This window comes from Anarrhichthys ocellatus, unplaced genomic scaffold, assembly GCF_004355925.1.
Source record: "Anarrhichthys ocellatus isolate YVR2014 unplaced genomic scaffold, GSC_Weel_1.0 scaffold64, whole genome shotgun sequence".
Classification (NCBI taxonomy): Eukaryota; Metazoa; Chordata; class Actinopteri; order Perciformes; family Anarhichadidae; genus Anarrhichthys; species Anarrhichthys ocellatus.
The window spans coordinates 2904184-2920405 of NW_022280094.1; the positions used below are offsets into that span (position 1 = coordinate 2904184).

Here is a 16222-nt window from a genome sequence, read left to right on the forward strand (position 1 = left end):
TGCCCAGCAAAAGAAGGAAGTGAGAGTGTCCACACCAGAAAGTTAGGGCGTTGTTCGCAGCACATACACATTTAATCAATGATGTCATGTAAATCACATGCCGAGGGAGGGAGTGTTGGGGAGGAGGGAGGGGAGAGAGCTCCAAGTAATAAAAAGGAAGACTTGCAGATCGCAAGACGGGATTCAACGCGGGAGCCACCCAAGTGCTCCACGGAGAAGACACTGGACCTCGCTCGACAAACCGCATCGGAGGACTTCGTCTCTGTTCACGGAAAGAAGACAGCCGATTCCAGGACAAAGATTGAAAGACGGAGATTTTCCTCTCCCCCCTGTTTGACTTTAACAACTGGACAACAGATGGACGCCGACGCCCTAAAGACTTTGTACTGAGTCTGAGAGAGCGCTGAACGGACTTCGTTGGCCTCGCAGGAGGAGCTGAAGGTTCGGCCGGACCTCCAGCTCCTGAAAACCCCACAAAGGACTTTTTTATCACATCGTGAATCCAGCTCCACCGAGCCGCCTCGGCATCGACAATTAATGAGTATAACCTGAAAAGAAATTGTAACCTGATTGAATTAAGTATCGTATATTATTATGAAGAGCTGTAGCTGTGCCCATGCTAAATATAACCTGCAATAAATATCTAATCTGCATTTAAAGTAAAATTCTCAAGAGCATTCATTTGCTGAGGTAGTAGAAGTTCCTCATGGCAGTAAAAGGGTAAAGCTATTGTATGTTAACAACAAGAGTTCTTAATGGTTATCCTAGTGACCGGTCCACTTAACAGTCCCTTACGGTTTTAGTTATAATCCTAGCCGTTAAAACCTAACCTGGCAATTTACCAAGAGCCCAGATCCAAAAGAGGAAAGCTGCCATAACTGACGCGACTAGGTAGAAGCGCCCGGCCAGGGTGGCCCCTCGGCCGAGTGCACGTTACCAGTGGAAGCAGGGTAGACGTCAGGAGTAACGGTAGTTAGCAGAAGCCAGGCGAGTTTCCTCGACAGAACACCAGCTCGACAATCTTTTAATAGAGAGCTGAGTCAGTAGGTAGCCCCGTATCGGGCCAGAGAACCCCCCGGATCTAACAAACATAAAGGCAGGCTAATTACGGAAGTACTGATATCAGTAGATGTGCAGTAGCAATTATTGGTTAACTGTTAGAATGCTGCTTTAGCATTCCAAGTATTGTTCTTGTAATCTTTATTCTTTTTCTTATTATTATATTTCTTCGATATGTTTTTTGACACTCTTCTTCTACATTTTTTAAGCTACAGACACCATTTCAACTTTAAAATGTTGAGAAATCCCTTAACTATTGCCGTATCATTCAGATTTTTGATATCTTTTACACTTTTTGAACACAATTTTACACTTAAAAATAAAAGTCCCTCAGAGTGAATTCTAACTGGAATGCCTGTGATGAAGCCTGTCATTTAGTAACCTGTTTGTGTGTTTTACAAACATTCTGATTCTGTCTCTTCTCCTCCTCTCTCCCCCACCCAGCCCCACCCTTTCAAAATAAAAGCCCCATGGATTAACTGTATTTAAACATTAAGCTCAGAATGAGGCTTTTTTGTTGAAATACGTAATGCTCTTACTAATACTGCAACGACTACAACCGCTGCTAATATTTCTAGTATTGCTACTACTACTTCTACTACAACTTCTGCTGTTGCTACGATTACTACTACTGCTATTACTGCTACCACCAATATTATTACTACCACTACTGCTATTACTACCAATACTACTATTACTTATATTACTATTCATTCTACTACTACTACTATTCATGCTACTACCAATACTACTACTACTACTACTATTACTGCTACCACCCTAAGTTTTTAAAGTGTTTTGTTTTGAATTTGTATAATAAGCAATTTAGGGTTGTCACGATACCAAAATTATGACTTCGATACGATACCTGCCATAAGTATCACGATACCCGATACTTGATACGATATCAGAATTCGATACAATACCACAAATACGATACTGGTATATTTATCTATAATAGTAATAAATAAAACATCTGTACGGTTCCCTTTTTTACCAGCTTGTTCCTGCCCAGCTTTTTGAACACTTAACAAATGGCATTAATGTTAATGTTTAACCTCTTCGCATCTTTTGAGCCTCTCTCATATTTCCGCTGGCTTTCAAACACAGCTGGAAGGGAACTCTGGCTCTGTTTTGCTGCTGACTCCGCTGACATCTGTCTGACTGTCTGTGGGAGTGGGTGGATAAACAATGCTTAATTTACTTGCATAGTGAGTTTGATATTTTCACTTCATATTTTATCTTAATTCATGGAATAATTACTTTTCCTTAACTAAAAACAAAAAGAATTAGCTCAAGATCCATCCTCAGGCTCCACCAGCATGTAGCCATTTTGCATCAATTGTGTTTCATTTAGTACACTTCTGTGTGCATTGTGACCTCATCATCATATAGGTTTGTCGTCAAACGAGGCTAAGGCTACTCGTGTTAGCTGTATATGGGTGAGCTTGGGGGTGTTCATGTTTATAATCACATTTGCTTACCTGTCGTTCTTTGAACTCTTTGAATAGTTGGGGGTGTCTGTCTGAAAGGTGCTTTGCCATGTTAGACGTGTTGCCTCCCTTGATCAGTGTGGCTTTGAAACAAGTTTCGCAGACGGGTCTCTGTATGTCAGTGGGGACCGTACACGGACCCCCATTTCCGTTTTTCCGTTTTTGGTTTGAAACGAAAAACGAGAATACATGGTATTTCCGTATTGTCGTTTTTTCGACTGAACGGTAAAACAGACTATCAAAACGTACACGGACCTTGATGCATGTCTCCCCTGCTATCACTCGCTGTGAGTGAGCGCTGCCTGTTGCTGTGTGAGCGCTGGGCAGCCCCGCCCCCTTGCAGTCAATGCCTGCAGGCAGCATGACAGGGAGCGGAGCAGCGAGTGCGCTCTGATCGCGCCTATTTTAAAGTATCGATACTAAAAATATGCAAAATCGTATCGTGTTTAACGGGTACGGCAGTACCTTTTTAGTATCGATACACTGTGCAACATTACTTGTGAGCACTGTGTATAGGTGTTGTATTCAGTTTTGTGTATTTTAAATTGTGTGAAGTGAACTCTATGTAAGATTCGGTATTGAATCAGTTGCAGTAGGAAGTCATGGGTTATGAGCCTTTTAATATGACACAATGTTTCAATGATACAAGGTTTTTACTTATTTTCTTTCTTATATTCATCATTCAAGACAACTGCTTGATCCAGATGCTCCTCTCTATACAGACGGACTGAATAAGTGAATTCAGTCAATTCAGGAAACGAATAAAAGTGAATACTCCAGGGGGAAGAAATCAACCTTCTCCAGTGCACTGATGTTGGTTACTAAAATATTTATCTGTATTTAAGGAGGATATCTAGCACAAAGGCATGCTTATTAAGTCAGACAGGGGTTTTATATACTGTAGTTTCCAGCTGAATGAACGAGATTTTAAAAAGAATCCAGTGATCAGGTTTTGGATCCTTTCTTCCTGGTCGTTTTGTCTCCTTCTGTTGACTCCTCTGAACTTCAATGAATGGGATTTGTATTGGACTCATGGTTTATTCAAGGAGAGGCTTAAATTCTGTTGTGGCTCTCTGACAGCCCAGGGGAAAGACATCAAAGTGTCCCTGAAGGTGCTTTGCCCCTTTTCATATTCTTCCTCTTGCTGCGTCATGAAGACTAGAAAACTGCTACTGAAGTGAAGAAAAAGCAAAAGATGAACATTTAACAGGCTGAGTCTAGAAAAGTGTGTCGTTGTGCTGCTCTAATATAATTCTAATGTATAGATCTGATGACCCTGGTGTTTGATAGCATGCTGACTGATTGTGAGGACAATATTAGTTTCACTTCATTACTTCAGAGAGAGAGAGAGAGAGAGGTTTGTGGTTATGTTTAGGCAACAACCCGATTTGATTTGAGTTTGGTGAAAGATTTCGGTGATTTTGATTGCAGTTAACCTTAAACAGAAAATGTGTCACCTTTCATGTCGATGTCCAATGAGTGCTGACATCAATTTTAATAAAATCCCCAGTGCTGCTATATTGACCAAGATGCAAAGCCGTGCCTACATGTACCAGGATGTATTGTGTGTAAGCTATAATTTAACTACGTCTGAAAAATAAACAGAAAAATACAACTGAACACCTTCTGAAGTTTCACTCTTTACAGAACGAAAACAGGCTTAATGGCCTTCATCCAAACTGACAGAAACAAAATAAAACTCACCAACCACGTCTTGGTTATAAGTCTTTCTACTCTTCCAACAATCGGCAGCTCTGGTTTGGTGGAAATAAATCCTTACTTCACAGGGTAAGATGTGAGAACAGTGTTTTCCCCTTGAATCTCTCTGCTGTCCGGCTGCCTGTTGATCAGCTGCTCTGCTGCAGCAGCTCATTGGCAGCTCTCACTCCCTCTTTAGAGACAGACTATTAAATTAGAAAATCCTCCTGCAGGTCTTGGTCTTCTTTTCCAGTTTATCTTTGGGATCCTGAAGTAGGTCTCCAGCACCTGAGGAGGAACATTTTCATGCATAGTAACGCACACATGGCTCGCTCGCCCTGGGTTGTCGTCGGCATCAGCATCCAACAAAAACTGCCCACGCTGACATCCAATGCAGCAGAATTCTTTTTCTGTTGGCATTAGAGGGCAATTTCAGCAAAGACTCCACCAATGGCGCCCAGCAGCTCAGATTCCAGAGAGTCCCTGTCGGCCATATCCTCCCCGCTGCAGCTGGAGCCTGGAGCCGCCTCCAAGCTCCAGGCTCCAATATCCAGGCTCCAATATCCGAGTCAGCCAAAACACTGGAAAATGTAGACTGGGAAAAAAACTCATCCATATCATCTTCTGTACTAATATTTTTGGATGCCATTTGTGGATTCTGGTAGATTGAAAACAATTAGGTTCAATTTCCTCTTTTCTATGTCTTCCAGCTCATTTAAACCCTCTCTAAGGCTTCTTGTGTCTTGGGCAACTGACGTGAGTTGTACTTTGGTTTCACATAAAATGCCAGAAAGTTACAATCAAACTGTACGATGTCCTCGCTAACAACGATAGCTGCTCTTGGTACTGTTCCTTCTGTAAACGCGGAGCCAAGATACTTCAAATGCAACTAGTGGCTATCAAAAGAGACCAACTAAATATGCAGGAAGCAATTGAAACTCTCTCAGACAAGACCAGGGTAAATACGACTGACATTGTAAAGCTGCAAACGGACTTACAAACAACAAACACCAGGATAAACTCACTGAACAAAGATTTAGGAGATATAGCTGTACGGATGGAGGAGGAACTGAAAAAAAACCCCGGATCGCACAGCCAACTTGCCGCTGACCTTAAAACTGAAGCGGGTTTAAATGAGCTGGAAGACATAGAAAAGAGGAAATTGAACCTAATTGTTTTCAATCTACCAGAATCCACAACCCAGGAGGAAGACATCCAGGCAGTCCAAACCTTAACCAAAGATGAATTCAAACTAATCGTTAGAATTAACAAAGTAACACGATTCGGAACATTTGACAAGGACAAACGGAGGCTACTGAAGATTGAACTAGAGACTTTGAGCGAGAAGAAACAAATTTTAGTAAGGGCCGCTGAGCTTCGCAAAAGTACAAATGATGTCTACAACCAGGTGTATATCCCTCCGGACTTAACTAAAAAACAACTCGAGGCCTCAAAAAACTTGAGAGCGTCCCTACAGGAGACTTGCCTGGCAAACCCATCCAAACACTGGGTAATCAAGAGAAGAAGGATAGTCGAGGCTCCAGGAAACACAGCAGCAGCAACAACAGTTCAGACCTAAACAGATGTAAACTCCCACCAGCCCAAACCAACTGTAAACTAGGAAATCTGAAGGCGTACTATACCAATACGGACAACTCAGTCATGAGCAAATATGATGAACTTTTAACACTAGTAAACACACATGACTTCAGCATTATGTGCCTTACTGAAATCAAACCAAAAATAGGACAAACACCAGACTTGCCTACTATGAGCATCCCAGGTTATGACCTGTTTAAAAGTGACTTGTCTGCAACCAACACAAGGGGTATGTGTATTTATACCAAGACCAATCTCAAAACCAGGCAAATCCATCCAGATGTGCACTTGGGTGACCATCAAAGGGAAAGACCACAGTGACCTACTAATAGGATCCATCTACCGTAGCGGAAGCCCATCGACTGCCATCCCACGTGACGATCTTCATGCAACTTTACAGTGGGCAGCTTCAACTCCCCACACACACAAACTTCTAGTCGGCGACTTTAACCACCCAGACGTGGTATGGTCCCCTACACCCGAACTCCCGGAAAACACAAGTCCAAGTGGCCCTGCTACCAAGTTCATCGAGTGTATCAGGGACTGTTATTACCATTAGCATGTCACTCAGCCTACCAGATATCGGGCCGGCCAAACACCCACTAGAGATGACTTGATCTTTACCAACGAAGGCGAAATTGTTGAGCAACTATCCATTATGGCACCCATAGGAGCAAGTGATCATGTGGGAATCTCATTCAAACTAGTCTTTTGAACCAGCTCCTCTACATCGTTAAAGCCTACCTACAACTATAACAAAGGTGACTATGCAGCTATGAAGACTATGCTTGACATCAACTGGGAAGACAAGCTAATGGGGAAAAGCACCCAGGAAATTGCCAACATACTGGAACAAACCATCCATGATGCCATGGGGAAGTGTATCCCCCTAAAGGCGATCAACCTGGACACGACAAGGAAGAAAAAACCACTGTGGTTGAACAAACAGGCTCTACAAAAGGTAAAGAGAAAATACCACACCTGGATATGATACCTAAATACCAAAGACGGCCAGGACTACCAGACATACATCACAGCAAGGAACGAGGCGACTCATGCGGCAAGAAAGGCTAGACGGGACTTTGAGCACAAGCTGGCAAAAGACTCACGCACCAACAGCAAAGCCTTCTGGAACTATGTAAACAGTTGCAGAACAATTAGACCAAATATCGCGGATCTGAAGAACAAGGATGGAACCTACAACAGCGACGACAAGAGCAAAGCCAATATTCTAAACGACCAATACTCAGGTATTTCCACCAGAGAGGATACCACCACCATGCCAACATTCACAGCAAAGCTGCTGACCTCAGACCTGCGGATTTCGATTACAGAGGACAGGATACTCAAAAAGCTCAGATCCATCAGAACAGACAAATCCCCGGGGCCTGATCAGATCCACAACCGATTGCTTAAGGAAATGGCTGATATCCTTGTTTCACCATTGTGTAGCCTGTTCAACACAAGCCTAGCCAGCAGTACCCGTACAGTGAAAAACAGCAACAGTAACCTCCATCTTCAAAAAAGGCGACAAGTCTGACCCAGCAAACTACAGGCCCGTCTCACTTACATCAGTAGTGTGCAAACTCATGGAAAGACTGATTGCTGAAGACATCAGGGAGCACCTGAAATCTAACGACCTTCTATGCAAGCAACAGCACGGCTTCACGAACGGCAGATCAACAGTTACTAATCTACTGGAAGCAATCGACATCTGGACTGAAGCCCTTAGTCACAAGCTTCCAGTCGATATTCTCTTCCTAGATTACGCTAAGGCCCTTGATACGGTTCCACACGAGAGACTTCTCCTTCAACTTTCAACCTTTGGCGTCCAAGACAACGTACTTCAATGGATCCGTAACTTTCTTACCAATCGCAGACAACGAGTAGTGGTAAATGGACAATTCTCTAATTTTGCAAACGTCAACAGCGGGGTACCTCAAGGCTCAGTACTTGGCCCTTTACTGTTTGTACTATTTGTGGCTGATATACCGGATTTCCTCAACAACTTTGTCCTGATGTTTGCCGACGACACTAAGATCTTTGAAGTCATATCACAGCTACATGACACGCAGCACTCCAGTCTTCAGTGTGACTTGGACCATCTCCAATCTTGGGCCCAAACAATGTGCATGTTATTTCACCCAGATAAATGCAAAACAATGCACCTCGGGAACACTAACCCGCAACGCACATACACAATGAGGAACAATGATGGCACAACCCACCAGCTTCAAATCACACAAGAAGAGAAAGACTTGGGTGTAATTATCGACTGCAACCTCTCATTCTCCAGGCACATCCAAACCCAGGTATCCAAGGCCAACCGAGTGTTAGGAGCAATCAAACACACGTTCAAGTCCTTGGATCAAACATCATTTCTCCACCTGTACAAATCCTTGGTACGTCCTCACCTCGAGTACGCCTCAGTCGTCTGGTCGCCCAAACTCAAGCTGGGCAAAGATGCCCTGAAACAAGTTCAGAGACGTGCAACTAGACTAGTGCACGGCCTCTCAAATTTCTCATACCCAGAAAGACTTGCCAGCCTCAACTTGCAAACGCTGGAATTTCGATGTAAACGAGCCGACATGGTCCAAACTTTTAAAATACTGACAGGAATTGACAGCGTACAGTCTGACAGAAGTTGTGAAGTATGTGGCAATAGTATGTTCAAAAAATCCCTCAGCACCAATACAAGAGGTCACGATCTGAAACTACAGGTACAACACCAGCCTGGTCCACGGAAACCTTTTTTCTCAAGTAGAACAACACCAGTATGGAACAGCCTGACTCAAGGAACAGTTAGTGCCTCCTCAGTCGACACATTTAAGACCAGCCTAGGGAGAGAATGGCAACACCATCAAAGCCAACACCAACACATATTTTCCTACTAATTCACCGTCCAGTCCCATGTTCTGCATTAACATATCTAACAAACCTTGAGACTCAACTATTTACGGATGAGGATCAAGCCATCACCTTGGTTTAGGGTCTCAATACTCTTATAGGGTACCTAATGACCTTTACTAAAGATAAATTACTAAAGATAAATTAATGAAGAGTTCAATGACACGGTTGTACTGAACATCGGTGCCTTATAGTTCCAGTCAGAGGTCCTCCTGCGAACGTGTTCATTGAGTTGTAGATCCACTCGGGTCTCAGCAAAGGTTTTCAAAAGCACCGTAGCTTGTAAGTGTCCTGTTGTGTTGTTGCCTTGGTTATCCAACTCAGGTTAGCAAATCCAGCTTAACTCCAAACACCAAGATGCTCAGTCGCAAATAAAACGCATTCCCAGTCATAAAATGTGTGTAAAAAACGCTTCTCCGATGCTGTCAGCCAGGAATACCGTTCGTACAAATCCTTTTCCTGGCTGGGTCAGAGCTGCTAGCTGTGGGGTTGACCGACCCTTTCTTACGATGTCCAGCTTTTCTGGAAATGTCCTTCACCAGAAAGGCGTTTCCAGTAACTTCCGAATCTGTTTCTCCTCCTCCTTCAGCCATTGAGTGTTAAAAAAACAAAGCTACACTTTTACTTAAACTGCAAAGGCTTCCTAGCGGGCCTCGGGCCTCTCTTCTTACCTAGAAAAATAGAGGCGAAATCTGATTGGATAAAAGCTCTACTTAAAACAAGCTGCACTGGAAGCAGCGCAACTGAGGAATGAATGAAGTTTCTTCCCACATTTTACAGGTACATTTTCACACTAGTCTTAGCACAAGTGGGTGAGTGATTTTATCTTCAGTATTCATTACGACTGGCATGTGAAGAGCTGCGTATGCAGAGACCCTTTGATACATTTGATGCCTGTGTCTTTAATTGGCCGTGGAGATTTATTTTCACAGCTGCCTCATCCCACAGAATATTGTATGTTTCATGCACGCATCTGATTCACTTTGAGCCAAAGGAACTGACACAACACACTGCTCACCCAGAGTGTGTACATTATCTTTCGCACCTTGTGGCAGGAGGGTTAAAACAGATCTCCAGTCAGTCAATTTGGGATTCTGTGTCATTCATTGTATTTCTTGTGGATTTACCTGCCAATGTGTGTGATTCTGTGCAAAGAGCCGTGTGTGTTCGAGCATCAAGGTGCTGGGTGGGAAGCGGTTCAGCTACAATAAACCCTGATTGTTTGAAGCAGATAGCTATTAGCCGGCAGAGAGTGGGAGCTGTTATGGTGGAAATGAAGCATTGTTAAAGAAACATAAGACTTCCCTCGGTGGATGATAGCCTCCTGAAGGGGTCTCAGATTAGATCTCACAGGTGCACTTGGGAAGGGAGCGCTGATCATTACACTGGGAGAATTATAGCGGCTCATCAAATCTCCTCAGGAATGAGTATTAGGGGGCGACCGTGGCTCACTGGCTTAAGAGGGTTATCTGGTAACCGCAGGGTCAATGGTTCGATCCTCGACTGTCACGTGTCGTAGTGTCCCTGAGCAAGACACTGAACCCCCGGCTCCCCGGGCGCCTATCATTGGCAGCCCACTGCTCCCTATATACAGGGATGGGTCAAATGCAGAAGTCAAATTTTGTGTATTTCGTAGTATATGATATATACACAGTCTTATTACGAGGATAGGTAGGGAAGAAGCCACTGATGTGAGCAATTTACAACAATTGTTTGGGTTGTAGGGTTTGGCTTTTTACAAGACATATTTAGTCTGCCAATTGTAACAGCACCAATGCACTGCTCCACATAAAGAAGTGTTGAAGGGAAATATAGCTAAAATTCAGCTTTGAAAGATGGAATGGATGCCGAGCTATGTGAGTCAATGTTCACATCTCCGTCCAGAAGCATGAGATAGGTTCTCTCTGCCCTGATGTCAGTGTGAAGTCCAGTGAAGCAGAGCGATGAACGGGGAGAGATAAAGAGGGAGATTGAATTTAGGATTTATTTTGTGGCTATGAAGTTGTACTTTCTGCTGTCAAATTCCCTGCAGCTCTGTGAAATTATACTTACATTTCAAGACTGAGAGAAATCAGTATCACAATATAAATCTTTTGAGTAGAACAGAGTTGTTGGGCAGCAGAGTCATATATATATATAATCATAATGTATATATGTACACAGCTCATAGTGGCACATTGCTAAAATAAACACTACACAGCAGCAAAGTTATAGCAGAACTCAACAAAAAATGTCTGGTCAGTCCTTCCTGGTTTGCAGTTGACAGCATCTGCTAAATTTAACACTAAATCAGTAAAGCCATGGACTTTTGTACAGTGCGACACAATGTGCAATTTCAGCCCATCAGGTATTAAAAATATTGCACAATGCTATATGGTGATTGGTCATCTGCTCTCCACTGCTGCAAAAGCTTCCAAGGTTGGATTTCCTTCCCTAGGACCTTCAGGGCCTCAAAGGCCCCTATTGTGTGGCAATTAGTATGTGGTAGTAGTAGTAGTATGTTCCTCATACGTTTCTAGATAAAAACCTGTAGTTTAGCGATGGGTGATTGTAGAGTAAAAATCTTGTCTTGATAGCTTTATTATTTCAGGTGGTATAATGCTCACATGGTGCACATTCCTTAATAATTTTGCGTTTAATCAAAGACACACTCCGTGACACACTGAGAACCTGGGATCAGGTAGTTCTCTTTTAAATTCTCTGTTTTGTGTATCCAGTCTGTTGTGTCTGTCTGAGGTACTTGAAGGACAGAGGGTGAGAAGAATGTCCACTCAGGTCCACTTAGTAAGTTTGATGCCTGTAACATATTAGTTTGTTTGATGTGTTCCTTGAAAAGTGTAGCTGTTCTGAATGGCCACACACAAAGGTGGGACAAAAGCCTGCTGTCATACAGAGTGGTGAGAAGCTCTAATTGTACAAATGGGGATAACGGCGGAAACTTTCGACTCCTTGAGGGCATCCTTGGGTTGCACCCAGTTGTTCGTGGAAAGTAATTGTAATTGTTGAATACAACTAAATTCTGATATGGGGGGGGGGGGCATGCACACACTGTTTAAAGCACCCTAACTCCTTCATCTGGCCCTGATTCCTTCACTGCCTGTGACAGTTATACTTATCAAAAACCAAATGAAGCTTATAATATGCAGGGTTTTCCTAAAAACAATGTATGGACTAATTCAGAAATAACCCTCTGTCATCACTTCTGACCCACTAGAATTGTGTGGTGGTGTCTGGTTCTACAGAGACCCTAGCCTCTGGCTGGACTTTCGCTTTTCTTTTCTCAGTCCCAGGTCATCAAATACCTCCTGTGACAGATAATTTACATTGTTATTTTGACGTGTGAAATAAGTGTGATAAAGAAAGATGACAAAGATTATTTTTACGGCTTTGTTTTTAATTAAAATGGTATAGTGAAAAAGGGAATAAATAGAGGAAAATAAATGACTGTTTTGACTTTCAAGTAAAAACGTTACCATGTTAAATATTGCACTTAGTGTTTTTTGGATTGAAGGATTCTTAGCCTTTGTTGCAGAGATGTGTTATGGCACAGGCTGGTTGCTTGCTGTAGTACCCTTCTCTATAATTAACCAATTCGAAAAGGGATTGGCAGCGTGTTAAATAATAGTGGATGGAAAGGTTTGGATCCAAAGCAGAGAACAGGCAGGAAAGTAAACCCAGAAATCTCTGCACCTGTACAGCCAAGTGATCATTGAGCCGGTGGTACAAATCAACATCCATCCAACAATGTCTGTTACTCTCTTTCATTTTCCACAGCCTCTGTCTCTGAGGATGGTGGCTCTATCACCCAGGGAAGCCCTCTAGAGAGCGAGGCCAGGCTGTACCCCACCACCCAGGACACAGGACGGAGGCTCCTTGTTGTCACCACCGTCCCACCTGTCAACTTCCCGAACCACCACCCACTCTACCAAAATCCCCTCCAACACCCTCAGGGTCAGCCCAACTACTTCGAAGACAGCAGGTTATCCAGCTCTCAGCGCACCTTCTCCACCCTGCCGTCTGGGGCTTCAGATGAGAGTGCTGAAATCTCCAACGTGCAAACAACCCTTGTAATGCACGCATTAGCAGCCACTTCTCTCTCCAACACCCCTATTCCAGTCACCAGCATGGCTCCAGAACATGCTGCCAGCATTCCCTCTGCTGCTGCTACTGCCGCAAAGGAGAAAGATGTAGTGAGGTCCGGTCAGCCTGGACTGAAGCACAATGTGAGGCCAGGTAGTAATGAGGAGGAGACAACCACCACCACCATCACCACCATGCAAAGTCTAGGTAAGGGTAGATGGTACCAATGATGTTCTGGTTGGTTTTAATCACCAGCTGTAGAGCCCTCCTGTCCTGAGCCGTAAGATTTTATGATAATATTTCTCCAAGGCCCATTTAGTCACAGTTTACATACATTATGTTCTTGTGCACTATACATTCTAAAATAGTGACCCCTAAATGCCCTTCAGTGGCCTGGTAAACGTCCGCATCTTTCAATCCCCACACCCCTTTAATTGGCCGTTGTTTGTCCGTTTGTTTTCTGTTAATACAAACTATTTTACCTTTTACCTCTTGTCTTGATACATTCTTTCAAATCTACTGTGGACATTTACATTACTGAATGTAAATGTTGGCCGTTGTTGGGAACGAAAAGGAGCGTGTTTGAGTTATCAGCATAGTGTACATGTGTACATAGTGTACAGTGTGTACATGTATGCAGTGTGTGCATGCAGTGTGTGTGTGCTCTCTCAGCTAAAGAAACAAAGCCGGCGACTCTTTGATTAGCACAGCCGCGGTTCTGACCTCTGAACTGATGAGAAACAACTTCCGCCTCCGCTAGCGGTGAATTATCTCAACACGATAGTAGCATGAAATACACAGTAACTTCTACACAACATTAAGGATCTCGATCGTTAGTCTCTGCGATTATTGACCATACACACCACGTTATAAAAATTACAGTAACTTAAACAACACAAACAAGATAATAAACACAATTAAAGCTGCAAGCAGCATTGATCTGGCCCTCGCAACTTCACGCACGTCGAGGGTACTGGCAGGACTCTGGTTGACGGGGCCATGCATTTCTGTGACCATCATACACAGCGCCTGGAAATTGCAAAAAACAACACTAGAAATTCATACAAAATTCAAAATGGCTGACTTCCGGTTGGGTTTAGAGCACAGACCCCTGAGACCTTTTTTTAAGTCTACATGTGATACATCTGCTTACCAAATTATATACATCTAGGTGAAACGTACTGCGAGGGTTGCATCGTTGAAATATTATAGGGGGCTCTATCGAGCCGACTTGCCACACTGAAGCAATAAAATCACATCAGATAACTACATTCAGGATTTTAAATGTGTTTGGCAAGTTTGCTATAACTAATCCGTAACCACGTGCAGGTATTGTTTGACGTTTTCATTGGATGTTAATCAGCCAGGGACAGACTGTCCAGCAGCAAGTGTGGGAAGATTCCAGACAGCCGATGCATTCCAGGCTGAAGAGGCCGGTGGTCATAGAGTTTTTATTTCTCCATTTCTAATGTCAGTAGTTACTGGCCTGGCCATCACAGCAGACCGTGGAACGCTACCTGTCAGAATGGGCCAATCAAATGCTTTCAATATTGAGGGGGGGGGATACGAGTGGCCCCTCCCAATTTGGACAGAACCTTGTTCAGTTGGAATTTTGTTGGAATCTGAATGGCTCAGTCATTTTTATCATGAACATGACAAACTAGTGTTCCAGCTCCCCTAGTTTTGTCTGGCTGTTCTTGTTTTGATTCAGAGCAGAGGTGACGTGCTGATACAAACTGAGGAGGCAGGTGTCAGCGAGACATCCTAAAGTCTGTTGAAGGTCTTCAGCATCATCAGATTCTCTTTATAGCAAAAAAAAAAACAGGCTGGCATGGGCATCAGTTTTATGTAGTCGGTGAGAAAAAAGGGTGAATTTACTTGCCTATTTTGGCATGTGCGCATCCCTTGTATTAGTATTTACACCAAGACAAAATAGAATTGTTTGTGAATTTGCTACTTCATTTCTAGGGAACAAAACACATTTCATAATCTTTTGTAATCCTTTATTTTAATTTCCACAGCCATGGAGATACAATGAACCACAGCAGCTTTGCTGCATCACAGACCCTTAATCAAGTGGTCCAAACAGGGACCACAGCATAACAATCCGAGATTGTTGGTTATGAAGAGAGTACATGGGACCATACATATCATGTTGGTGACTTCTTAGTGCACTTCGCAGGTCAATAAGATCAAGATGGGAGCAGCTTGATTAAACAGCTCATCTGTGTGCAGGGTGACAGCTGGTCAAAGCACAGACAGACAGGACTGTACTCAAAATCTCGCTCTAACACAGACACCCCGGGCGTAGCGTGACTGACAGCATTGTAGTGCAGTGATAATGCTGAGTGCCGAGGGAACACAGAGAGGATGTTCTTCATAAGAATGCACTTGAGCAAAAGTTTACTTTTATTTCAAACAGATGAAGGTGGTGGAGCAGAAACCCTGAAGGTCACTAGGAAATATTCTGTCCTCAGCTGTTCCATCGCCGGGCTGAGCTGCTTATAAGGACAGCCAGAGAGCCTGGAAACCAAACAAAGTCAGATAAGGTGCCTATGTGTGTTTATAGCGATGCCTGTACCTTTACAGTCAATACCATTACAGTACACTGTAATGGCCATTCATCTTGGCTTTTCCAACCCTATTTACACTTGGTAGCGACATGTGACCTGTATATCCCATCTGGATCAGGAGAAACGCAGGTGTAAATGCACGTAGAACGCACAGCACATGGAATGCTATCGGATTGGCTGGACCACATATGAGGTCTGGCTTGCATTGTTATCCAATCTCAGCCAGGTATAAATAACATCTGTATAGTGTGACCACATTTATAAGAAAAAAATTCGTCAAAATAAGTCAACAAGTTATAGGTCATATGACCCCGCTACCAGTTAAAAGGCTGTAGATGAGCCTGTCATCTGTGAAGGAAAAGGAAGAAGAGCCCCCGCAGCAGCATTGCTACAGAAGACTGTGACAGCTTGCCAGACGAGTCACAAGACTGGGAGACATGTCCTGTCAAGTGAGTTTTAGTGATATAGCCCAAAATTACATGAATTACAGCCTCACAGGGCTTTACAATACAGCATACAGCACCTGCTATCCTTAGACTCCATCCTCGGTTTGGATGAAAAAATGTCTTCCAGGGCGGACAGACAGTAGTAAGAGTTCAAATTGAAAGATATAGAAGAAATGATGACATTTGCATTTTGCTTGGTGTAATTTTTTTTTTTACCTAGCTTTGTTTTTTTAACACTCAATAGCTGAAGGAGGAGAAATGGATTTGTGAGTTGGGATTTAACCATGGGATTAAACTCTTTGTCAACAAGGAAAGGAGGATGGAGTTTGTCTTTAAGTGAACAGCATTTGGTAAGTCAACTGCGTTT

The 16222-nt window shown here is 43.2% G+C and overlaps 1 protein-coding gene across 4 annotated transcripts in view; it reads left to right on the forward strand.

The window, feature by feature from the left end:
- The window catches only part of LOC116397212 (seizure protein 6 homolog), a 249613-nt gene that overhangs the window by 77397 nt on the left and 155994 nt on the right, over positions 1–16222 (forward strand). For 2 of the 4 annotated variants that reach the window (XM_031872441.1, XM_031872443.1), the window contains exon 2: positions 12531–13043. The exons of 1 other annotated variant lie outside the window; for it this stretch is intronic. In XM_031872441.1, coding sequence (XP_031728301.1) covers positions 12531–13043 — 513 coding nt within the window. Of the gene's footprint in view, positions 1–520; positions 542–12530; positions 13044–16222 lie in introns of those variants that run through there. One more of the 4 variants, XM_031872442.1, reaches the window with a different exon arrangement.